General features: G+C 36.8%; 1 protein-coding gene across 3 annotated transcripts in view; it reads right to left on the bottom strand.

Moving 5' to 3' along the window:
• Positions 1 to 405: 405 nt before the first annotated feature.
• The window catches only part of ptpreb (protein tyrosine phosphatase receptor type Eb), a 30,454-nt gene continuing 17,901 nt past the window's right edge, over positions 406 to 12,958 (bottom strand). For all 3 annotated transcript variants that reach the window (XM_055171519.2, XM_055171518.2, XM_055171520.2), the window contains 13 exons: positions 12,911 to 12,947; positions 12,703 to 12,800; positions 9,558 to 9,677; positions 9,263 to 9,426; positions 8,927 to 9,062; positions 8,695 to 8,844; positions 8,407 to 8,500; positions 6,946 to 7,022; positions 6,704 to 6,838; positions 6,459 to 6,584; positions 6,200 to 6,351; positions 1,661 to 1,796; positions 406 to 1,533 (listed from right to left, as the gene is read on the bottom strand). In XM_055171519.2, coding sequence (XP_055027494.2) covers positions 1,459 to 1,533; positions 1,661 to 1,796; positions 6,200 to 6,351; positions 6,459 to 6,584; positions 6,704 to 6,838; positions 6,946 to 7,022; positions 8,407 to 8,500; positions 8,695 to 8,844; positions 8,927 to 9,062; positions 9,263 to 9,426; positions 9,558 to 9,677; positions 12,703 to 12,800; positions 12,911 to 12,947 — 1,500 coding nt within the window. In that variant the 3' untranslated portion in view covers positions 406 to 1,458. The remainder of the gene's footprint in view (positions 1,534 to 1,660; positions 1,797 to 6,199; positions 6,352 to 6,458; positions 6,585 to 6,703; positions 6,839 to 6,945; positions 7,023 to 8,406; positions 8,501 to 8,694; positions 8,845 to 8,926; positions 9,063 to 9,262; positions 9,427 to 9,557; positions 9,678 to 12,702; positions 12,801 to 12,910; positions 12,948 to 12,958) is intronic.

Consider the following 12,958-nt stretch of genomic DNA (forward strand, 5'->3'; position numbering starts at 1 on the left):
TAGATAGATAGATAGATAGATAGATAGATAGATAGATAGATAGATAGATAGATAGATAGATAGATAGATAGATAGATAGATAGATAGATAGATAGATAGATAGATAGATAGATAGATAGATAGATAGATAGATAGATAGATAGATAGATAGATAGATAGATAGATAGATATAATGTTTATGTCATGATATTATAAAATGTTGAATCTGAATCACATTTTTTGTTTTGCGGAGAGTCTGATATTTGTATGTTTGGACTTAAGAGGTGCAAATGAAATAATTATAAACACAAATTGTTTTGACTGAAACATTTATTGCAGAAAATGGTGTTATTCAGAAAGAAGGGTATAGAATTAAGGCATACGTCTTCTCATTTCTCTTCACAATTTGTCACCCTGTTGTAAGAATGCTGCCAAAGTTCAAAACTTTATTTCATCTCTGAACATAATACTTAAACAAGCAGACAAAACATCCACATTTAGGTGTTTTAGTGTTTAATAAGAATAAACTAATATTTTGTGTATTTTTATTTTACTGTTTATCTCAAACACCAGATAATGAAAGAGAACCAAAGCTTTGCTTTATGGCATGTATCAATTATTTCATAGCAACTTCCAAATATAATTTTTATAAAGGTTTTAATTCATATCTGATATATATACCATATTCGGTACACTGTACAAAAACAAACAAAACCAATTTTAAATGTTACTAAATAATAAAGCACACTTCTGTGCTACCTGACAGTCCTTTTTACTATACAAAGTCACATTTGTAGATATTAGTGTCTCTTCTGAACTAGCTATAAACAAAAAATGGGAACCTGAAATATTTCAAACAGGATTTCATTCACAATCTTGATGTTTATCATTGTCCTACTTAATAATCTGCATTATTGCAAATACTTTACAGCCTCCTTTTGTTATGTGGTTGGACATCTGTCATTATACAAATACAAAGACATGTGAAAGGTGAAGAACATGTATATGGTACAAATTACTTATCTGGGCAAAGAAGAAAAACTCTTCTATAATTCAAATCGGAAGCATCATCATTTCTTTTAGTACAGTAGTTTACACAAATCATCATGCAAAAGTTTTTGGGAAGCAAGCACCCGAATAAATAGGTGGGATAAACACTGAATGCTTTACATGGAATGCTTTACACTTATTCAGATCAAAAAATTAATGTGAACAAAATACACAGTGTTTAATTTGACCCTTAATAAAAATATATCAAATAAAATATGCTTAAAGAAATGCATTTGTTCATACAGAATACGGACACAAAAAAGCAATGTAAAAGACTTGACGTGGTTAAGTCACTGGATATCATATCCAAAATATGACCTTACTGCATATAAATAACTCAAAAAAGAAATGTCAAGTGCATGGAGTGTAACTAAGCCACAGTAATACTGTCCTTCAGTTTAAATATAATAATGTGTTGGTAAGCAGCACTCATTTAAAATTAGCATAGTCAGAGTAGATATCGACGAAATCTTGCACCACTCTGTAGCAGAAGTCATACTGTTCCTGAAAAGACAAAAAAATGCATTATATTTTTTTTTTATACAATAATGTAGTATTAGCATTAATATGTGAGCACCATAAAATGAGTTATCTTGTTTATGTTTGTATTTATTATGTGTTACATCCATACCACAGTCTGAACCATATGTGGCCTCTGAGTGCGTAAACTCTTCACAGTCTGAAAAACATCCAGTAAACCTTCGGCTTTTACTCGTTCTAGAATGTTGCTGAGGGCGATGAAGGTTCCGGTCCGACCAGCACCAGCACTGATGTCATGCAGAGAGAGTATTCATTTATATACCAGATTTATCATAATTTCATTTAGATTTATATGTGTTTTACAATGGCTTTGTGGATGGCTCATGTAATTGGATGAATGGATGGATGATGGATGGACTGATACAGTGGATAGATGGATGGATAAATGGATGAACGGATGAATGAATGGATGATGGATGAAGAAATGGATAGATACATTGGGTGGGTGGGTGGATGGATGGATGGATAGATTGATAAATACATGGATAGATGGATGATGGTTGGATAGACTAATAGATACATTGGGTGGATGGATGGATAAATAGATTGATAAATACATGGGTGGATGATGGATAGATTGATACAGTGGATGGATGGATAAATGGATGTATGGGTGGGTGGATGATGGATGAATAGATTGATAAATACATGGATAGATAGATGGAAGATAGATAGATAGATAGACACAGTGGATGGATTAATGGATGGATGGATGGATGGATGGATGGATGGATGGATGGATGGATGGATAGATCAATAGATACAGTGGATGGATGGATGGATAGATTGATAAATACATGGATGGATGGATGATGGATACAGTGGATGGATTGATAAAGGAATGGATGGATGGGTGGATGAATAGATGGAAGGAGAAATCAATAGATACACTGGGTGGGTGGATGGATGGATAGATTGATTGATTGATAAATACATGGACGGATGGATGAATAGATTGATAAATACATGGATGGATGGATGGATGGAAGATGGATAGATTGATACAGTGGATGGATGGATATATCAATAGATACAGTCGATGGATGGATAGATGTATACAGTAGATGGATGGATAAATGGATGGATGGGTGGATGAATGGATGATGGATGAATAGATTGATAAATACATGGATGGATGGATGGATGGATGGATGGATGGATGGATGGATGGATGGATGGATGGATGATGGATGGAAGATGAATAGATTAATACAGTGGATGGATGGATAAATGAATAAATGAATGGATAGATCGATAAATACAGTTGATGGATGGATGGATAAATGGACGGGTGGGTGGATGGATAGATGAATAGATGAATAAACACATGGATGGATAGATAAATGGATGGGTGGGTGGATGGATGGATGATGGATGAATAGATTGATAAATACATGGATGGATGGATGGATGGATGGATGGATAGATTGATAAATACATGGATGGATGGATGATGGATTGAAGATGAATAGATTAATAGAGTGGATGGATGGATGGATAAATGAATAAATGGATGGATAGATCGATAGATACAGTTGATAGATGGATGGATAAATGGATGGGTGGGTGAATGGATAGATGAATAGATTAATAAATACATGGATGGATGGAAGATGGATAGATTGATACAGTGGATGGATGGCTGGATGAATGAATGGATAAATACATGGATGGATAGATTGAAGATGGATAGATTGATACAGTGGATGGATGGATAAATGGATGGGTGGGTGAATGAATGGATGGATGAATAGATTGATAAATACATGGATGGATAGATTGAAGATGGATAGATTGATACAGTGGATGGATGGATAAATGGATGGATGAATAGATCATTAGATACAGTGGATGGATGGATGGATGGATGGATGGATACAGTGGATGGATGGATAAATGGATGGATGGGTGGGTGGGTGGATGAATAGATTGATAAATACATGGATAGATAGATGGAAGATGGATAGATTGATACAGTGGATGGATTAATGGATGGATGGATGGATGGATGGATGGATAGATCAATAGATACAGTGGATGGATGGATGGACAGATTAATAAATACATGGATGGATGGATGATGGACAGATTGATACAGTGGATAGATTGATAAAGGAATGGATGGATGGGTGGATGAATAGATGGAAGGAGAAATCAATAGATACACAGGGTGGGTGGATGGATGGATGGATTGATTGATTGATAAATACATGGACGGATGGATGAATAGATTGATAAATACATGGATGGATGGATGGATGGAAGATGGATAGATTGATACAGTGGATGGATGGATAGATCAATAGATACAGTGGATGGATGGATAGATGTATACAGTAGATGGATGGATAAATGGATGGATGGGTGGATGAATGGATGATGGATGAATAGATTGATAAATACATGGATGGATGGATGGATGGATGGATGGATAGATCGATAGATACAGTGGATGGATGGATAGATTGATAAATACATGGATGGATGGATGGATGGATGATGGATGGAAGATGAATAGATTAATACAGTGGATGGATGGATAAATGAATAAATGGATGGATAGATCGATAAATACAGTTGATGGATGGATGGATAAATGGACGGGTGGTGGATGGATAGATGAATAGATTAATAAACACATGGATGGATAGATAAATGGATGGGTGGGTGGATGGATGGATGATGGATGAGTAGATTGATAAATACATGGATGGATGGATGGATGGATGGATGGATAGATTGATAAATACATGGATGGGTGGATGATGGATTGAAGATGAATAGATTAATAGAGTGGATGGATGGATGGATAAATGAATAAATGGATGGATAGATCGATAGATACAGTTGATAGATGGATGGATAAATGGATGGGTGGGTGAATGGATAGATGAATAGATTAATAAATACATGGATGGATGGAAGATGGATAGATTGATACAGTGGATGGATGGCTGGATGAATGAATGGATAAATACATGGATGGATAGATTGAAGATGGATAGATTGATACAGTGGATGGATGGATAAATGGATGGGTGGGTGAATGAATGGATGGATGAATAGATTGATAAATACATGGATGGATAGATTGAAGATGGATAGATTGATACAGTGGATGGATGGATAAATGGATGGATGAATAGATCATTAGATACAGTGGATGGATGGATGGATGTATACAGTGGATGGATGGATAAATGGATGGATGGGTGGGTGGGTGGATGAATAGATTGATAAATACATGGATAGATAGATGGAAGATGGATAGATTGATACAGTGGATGGATTAATGGATGGATGGATGGATGGATAGATCAATAGATACAGTGGATGGATGGATGGACAGATTAATAAATACATGGATGGATGGATGATGGACAGATTGATACAGTGGATTGATTGATAAAGGAATGGATGGATGGGTGGATGAATAGATGGAAGGAGAAATCAATAGATACACAGGGTGGGTGGATGGATGGATTGATTGATTGATTGATAAATACATGGACGGATGGATGAATAGATTGATAAATACATGGATGAATGGATGGATGGATGGATGGAAGATGGATAGATTGATACAGTGGATGGATGGATAGATCAATAGATACAGTGGATGGATGGATAGATGTATACAGTAGATGGATGGATAAATGGATGGATGGGTGGATGAATGGATGATGGATGAATAGATTGATAAATACATGGATGGATGGATGGATGGATGGATGGATGGATGGATGGATAGATTGATAAATACATGGATGGATGGATGGATGGATGGATGAATGAATAGATTGATAAATACATGGATGGATGGATGGATGGATGGATGGATGGATGGATGGATCGATAGATACAGTGGATGGATGGATGGATGGATAGATTGATAAATACATGGATGGATGGATGGATGGATGATGGATGGAAGATGAATAGATTAATACAGTGTATGGATGGATAAATGAATAAATGGATGGATAGATCGATAAATACAGTTGATGGATGGATAAATGGATGGGTGGGTGGGTGGATGGATAGATGAATAGATTAATAAACACATGGATGGATAGATAAATGGATGGGTGGGTGGATGGATGAATGAATAGATTGATAAATACATGGATGGATGGATGGATGGATGGATGGATGGATCGATATACAGTGGATGGATGGATGGATGGATAGATCGATATACAGTGGATGGATGGATGGATGGATTGATAAATACATGGATGGATGGATGATGGATTGAAGATGAATAGATTAATAGAGTGGATGGATGGATGGATGGATGGATAAATGAATAAATGGATGGATAGATCGATAGATACAGTTGATAGATGGATGGATAAATGGATGGGTGGGTGAATGGATAGATGAATAGATTAATAAATACATGGATGGATGGAAGATGGATAGATTAATACAGTGGATGGATGGATGGATGAATGGATGGATAGACTGATAGATACAGTGGATGGAGGGATGGATAAATGGATGGATGGGTGGATGATGGATAGATAGATTGATAGATACAGTGGGTGGATAGATAGAAAGATAGATGGATGGATGGATGGATTTAGGCCTTATTATATGTAGTCATGACTTGTCATAGTGTGTGTACCTGCAATGCACCACTATAGGGTTGTTTCCAGATTGCTGCTGCTGTTTCTGCACTGCAGCAATAATCTCAATCATTCCCTTTCCTTCTGAGGGGATTCCGATCTCGGGCCAGCCATGGAAGTGGAACTGTCTGATAAGACGAGTTTGTTTCTCCTGCAAACAGCATAATTTAGCATCGGCACGATTGACAAATTTGAACACAAAAGGTGGGATAATTGAAGCGGCGACTGGACCGTAAAATTTACATCACAAAAACTCACTGGTGCATATGACAGCAGCAGGTCTCGGATGCTGAAAGTGTCACAAAGAGCATCTCTTTTCAGCTCTAGCACATACTCTCCAAAAGAAACACTGCCCTCTGCTGGCCAGTAGCGTACACATTTCTCCTACAATGAGAGTAAAGGTGATAATTAGAATGGGAGGCGTAATCAATGTATGTGTTTTTGATGGGCATGCACATGGTAATATATAACACATTTATGTATATATGAATATAAAGAGTGACCTGCTCTCTCTCCTTTAGTTCAGTCAACATGACAATAGAGTGGCATTTCCACTCCCACACCATACGCCAGAAGTCCTGCAATGTGTGAGCCAAAGGCGCCTGAGTGGCAATGAAGTAATCCTTCTGCCTGTAACCCTGCACAGGTAACATATATATTGCTCTTAGAATTAAATCAATGTGAAATAATGTCAATTCATTTTGAATGTGACTACTTATCAGTTCTTCATTAAAGAAATACTTACATCTATAAAAGATGCATTGATGTAGTCTGTAAATTCTTGCCCTCTTTTCATGGATAATATTACCCTGTTGAAGTCATCTAGTAATAAAATAGCAAACAGATCATAATTTTATTGCCATCAATGCGAGTGAAATTAAACCTTACAAAGAAATGAGAAAGCGAGAGAGAGAGATGGACAGACAGACATATATATATATATATATATATATATATAAACAGACAAACAGATAGATAGAGAGACAGGCACACAGACAGCAATGCATTCACAAACTATAGTGATATATCTATATATTAGACAGACAGATAGATATTTACTAGATAGAAAGATGGAAAGACAGACGGTAAGGTAGGCAGACAGAGAAAGACAGATGGATAGACAGACAGACAGATAGATAGACAGACAGACAGACAGACAGAAAGGCAGATGAATAGATGGAGAGACAGTCAGACAGACAGACAGACGGATAGATAGACAGAAAGAAAGACAGATGGATAAATAGAGAGACAGACAGACGGATAGATAGAGAGACACACAGACAGACAGACGGATATAGAGACAGACAGATAGATGGATAGAGAGATAGACAGAAAGACAGACAGACGGATAGACAGACAGGCAGATAGATAGAGAGACAGGTAGATGGATAGATAGACAGACAGAAAGACACATGGATCGATAAAAGACAGAGAGACAGATGGATATAGAGACAGACAGATAGATGGATAGAGAGACAGACAGACGGATAGACAGACAGAGACAGACAGGCCGATAGATAGAGAGACAGGTAGATGGATAGATAGACAGACAGAAAGACACATGGATCGATAAAAGACAGACAGACAGAGAGAGATAGACAGATAGATAGCCAGACGGATAAAAAGGCAGATGGATAGATAGACAGACAGATAGATAGAGACAGAAACAGACGGATAGAAAGACAGGCAGATAGATAGACAGACAGATAGAGACAGACAGACAAGAAAACAAACGGAAATAGAGACAGACAGACGAATAGATAGTGAGACAAACAAAAAGACAGGCAGATAGACAGACAGATAGGGACAGACAGACAGACAGACAGAAAAACAGGCAGGCAAATAGAGAGACAGATAGATGATAGATAGATAGACAAACAGAAAGACACATGGATCGATAAAAGACAAACAGACAGACAGACAGACAGACAGACAGATAGAGATAGACAGATAGATAGACAGACGGATAAAAAGACAGCTGGATAGATAGAGAGAGAAACAGACGGATAGAAAGAGACAGACATAAAGACAGGCAGATAGATAGAGAGACAGAAAGATAAATAGATAGATAGACAGACAGATGGATAGAGAGACAGACAGACAAAAAGATCAACGGATATATAGACAGACTGTATATATACAATAGGCAGACAGACGAAAAATGAAAGCAATAAAGAATGTTAAATCAGCACATATGTTTTCTCACATGGGATGATCTGCAGTACTCTGTTTTTTCTCATGTTGGCAGGCAGATTTCCGGTTCTCATGTTCTCCTTCATTATGCGAACATTTGTCAGTTTCTGAGGAGATTTATAACAAAAGAACGTCAATATGAACTTTTTCACACATTATGTGAAAGCTTTTCAGACACTATATTCAAACATCTCATCAAATCTGTCCATGTTTTGCTTACCAACCAAACCCACTTATATATCCTCTCTATTTTAAGACTGTAAAAGCATATGCTATCAATCGCTAAGAATGCGTTTCTTACTCTGAATTCTTCCTCCAGACCCACTCGGTCCATGTGTGCGTGTGTGTTGTGCAGTTTGTGAAGGTGTCCCTCCAGCGAGGCGATGTCTAACTCGGTGTCACCATACAGGTAATGCTCCAAAAGTGCCTGGTAAATAAATGAATACTGCATCTGTTGGAGAAAAAGAGAAAATTCAGCGGTTCTTCATTGTTAAAGTAATGAGTGTGCAAGAATGCTGTGTTATGTCCTTTACGTCGGTCTGAATGAGCTGACAGCGCTGTTTTCTTATCCTGGATACAAAGCCGAAGACGTCCACCCTTCCCTCAGAGTGCATCATATCCATCATAGCGTCAATCACAATGAATGTCCCGGTCCTGCCAACTCCAGCACTACACAGGAAGGAAAGAGAAAAATAATCATGAAATGTGAAGTAGGGCATCCAGAGAAGGATAATGGGATAATGTAGGTAAAACTGCAAGGTTTTTCCATCTTGGGCTATTGTAGCTTAATTCAATAATACATGGGATCAATTTTATATCACTGTACCAACAATATAATCTTAATGCTTAATTGGTAATAGCAGCCTTACCTGCAGTGCACTATGATTGGTCCAGCATGGGCCGGGTTCACACTCTTAACTTTCTTAAGAAACTTAAGCATGCCAATAGGAGAGAGGGGTACCCCAAAGTCAGGCCAGCTGGTAAAATGCAACTGAGTGACCAGCCTCGGAGGTCTGCAACCATCAGCAGCGTGCTACAAAACCAGTCACCAGAAGTTACCAAAGGCCCTTATGTAACACATTATACGTTTGATAGCTTGATTCAAGAGCAGTAATGCATATGATTATTGATGATGTAATGTTTAAGAGGTAAAAGACCACTTACATGCTGTACACAGAACTTCCTGATCGTGTAGTCCACCAAGACTGTGACATCTTCCATTGCCACCCTGACACAGCCGTAAATCCAGCAGCCCTGCTCGGGCCAGTACTGATAACACTTTTCCTAAAAGTCAAATATTTATATTAATGCATGCGGCAGATGGTTTTACGCAAAGCGACTTATAGTGCATCAAAGACACATTTTATTAGTTTAGATTTTCTTATGGCAGTGTAAGTTGCTAATTCATATGAATTCGTACGATCATATTTGTAGGTTTTTTGTATGATTTTCTTTCGCCCCAGTGACGTTGTGTTTAGGGATGATAATGTTTTCTTTCTAATGATCATATTACATTATGAATTCATATGAATTAACCACCTTGTAATATACATGCAAAGTCCTGTGAGATCAGGCTGGCATTACTTTTAAATAGAGCTGGGCATAGACCAATCCAGATCAATCTCATACAAAACAAAAGCACATTTTGGCATAACATATGAGTTTGTGCTGTGTGTAATTTTTATGTATATATAAATACACACACATTCATGTATGTATTTAAGAAACATTTACATGTGTATATATATTTATTTATATTTTTATATATTCTAAATTATATATAAATAAAAAAACAATATTTAAATAAAACATTTGTATATGTGTGTGTGTGTGTGTGTGTGTGTGTGTGTGTGTGTGTGTGTGTGTGTGTGTGTGTGTGTGTGTGTGTGTGTGTGTGTGTGTGTGTGTGTGTGTGTGTGTGTGTGTTTAAATATACATAATATTTACACACATCACAAACTTTTATTTTGTCCAGCCCTACTTTTAAAGGATTACTCCACTTTCATAAGAATATTTCTTGATAATTTACTCACCCCCATGTCATCCAAGATGTTTATGTCTTTCATTCTTCAGTCAAAAGGAAATTAAGTTTTTGAGGAAAACATTCCAGGATTTTTCACCATACAGTGGACTTCAGTTTACCCCAAGACTTTGAAGATCCAAATTGCAGTCTCTTTAAAGGGCTCTACACTGCACAAAAATGACTTTCTGACTCAGTAGAAATATCTAAAAATTCTTAAATAAAGATGCTTTTTCATGATGAGCAAAATCACCTTAAAAAATAAGTCTTGTTTTAGGCAAAAAAATACATTTAGGTGAATTTGTGCATAAAACAAGCAAAAATTTGGGTAAGCACATTTTTCTTGAATTACGCATTCAAGAAAAAAGTTCTTGGCAGATTTTTTTTGCTTGTTTTATGCACAAATGTACTTAAATTTGATATTTTTTGTCTTAAAACTAGACTTATTTTTAGGTCATTTTGCTCATCAAGACAATGCATCTTGACTTAAAGGAATAGTCTACTCATTTTCAATATTAAAATATGTTATTACCTTAACTAAGAATTGTTGATACATCCCTCTATCATCTGTGTGCGTGCACGTAAGCGCTGGAGTGCGCTGCAACGCTTCAATAGCATTTAGCTTAGTCCCATTCGTTCAATGGTACCATTCAGAGATAAAGTTAGACGTGACCAAACACATCAACGTTTTTCCTATTTAAGACGAGTAGTTATACGAGCAAGTTTGGTGGTACAAAATAAAACGTAGCGCTTTTCTAAGCAGATTTAAAAGAGGAACTATATTTTATGGCGTAATAGCACTTTTGGGAGTACTTCGACTCGCCTGAAAAGTCCGCTCCCCTTCTCCCTCTCATAATGGGAGAGGGAGGGTGTTACTGCGCCGAGTCAAAGTACTCCCAAAAGTGCTATTACGCCATAAAATATAGTTCCTCTTTTAAATCCGCTTAGAAAAGCGCTACGTTTTATTTTGTACCACCAAACTTGCTCATATAACTACTCGTCTTAAATAGGAAAACCGTTGATGTGTTTGGTCACTTCTAACTTTATCTCTGAATGGTACCATTGAATGAATGGGGCTAAGCTAAATGCTATCGAAGTGTCACAGCGCGCTCCATAGCTTACGTGCACACACACAGATGATAGAGAGATGTATCAACAATTCTTAGTTAAGGTAATAACATATTTTAATATTGAAAATGAGTAGACTATTCCTTAAAGATTTTTTGGATATTTGTACTGAAAACAAGACAAAAATCCTAACTGAGAAAGTCATTTTTTGCAGTGTAAACAATCCCAACCGAGGCTCTTTTCTAGCAAAACGATTGTCATTTTTGCAAAAAAATACTTTTTAAATCACAAATTAATGACAATCACATCGAAAGGTAAGCAAATCTACTGCTCCAGTGTTTACAAGTGTGGAGAAGGAGGACTGTTCAGAAGTTGTTCTATGTGGAATGAAACTAGTTAATGTCTTTGTGTCATTATATTGTTTAAAATGGGCAGTACGTGTACATTTTGCATATGTAATATGTAAAGTCACGGACGCAAATCCCAGGGCTAGTGCAAGTTGAGAAGTTGTGGAGGTAAAAAGTTAGGATTGTTTAGAGCACTTTGACGCTGCATTGAAACTGCAATTTTGGACCTTTAAACCATTGGGTTCAATTTAAGTCCACTATAAGGAGAAAAATCCTGGAATGTTTTCCTCAAAAAACTCTTTTTGACCGAATGTATGAAAGTGGAGTTATACTTTAAAGGGGACATATCATGAAAATCTGACTTTTCCCATATTTAAGAGCTATTATTGGGCCCTCGGTGCTTCTATCAACCTAGTAAATGTGAAAAAGATCAACCCAGTAACTTAGTTTTGGTAAACCATTCTCTGCAAGCATGTAAAAAAAGGTCATTGAAATTTGCCTCCCCTTCTGATCTCATATCTGCACTGTCCAACCATGGCACTGCCATTTAGTGCAGAGATCAGCTCATTTGCATTTTAAAGGACACACCCAAAAAAGGCACATTTTTGCTCACACCTACAAAGTGGCAATTTTAACATGTTATAATAAATTATCTATATGGTATTTTGAGCTGAAACTTCACATACGTACTGTGGGGACACCAAATGTTTTTTGACATCTTAAAAAAGTCTTGTGAAATGTCCCCTTTAACTCTAGAATTTAATCACTAAGAGGGTTTCAACAAAGACAGGTTGATTACTCATTCAAAGCTATTGTTTACTTTACATGTTAACCCTTATAATATCACATTTGTGTCTTGTGTGACTTATCTTGCCTCTTTTCTCTCTCTTGTGTTGGTCAGCATGACTATAGTGGTAGACTTCTGCTCCCAAACCATCCTCCAAAAATCCCCAAGTGTTTCTGGTTTTGGACCTATAACGGAGCAAGGATTAAACATGAACCTGAAGATTACATGAAAGATTGAAACATACTTTCTTCTGATGGAAAAACAAACAAAACATTTTTGGTTTCTATATAGTTACCTTGAGCTGCAATAAATTTGTTCTTTTCCCTGTAACCCTATTTAAAAA

Source organism: Misgurnus anguillicaudatus, chromosome 7 (genome assembly GCF_027580225.2).
Source record: "Misgurnus anguillicaudatus chromosome 7, ASM2758022v2, whole genome shotgun sequence".
NCBI lineage: Eukaryota > Metazoa > Chordata > Actinopteri > Cypriniformes > Cobitidae > Misgurnus > Misgurnus anguillicaudatus.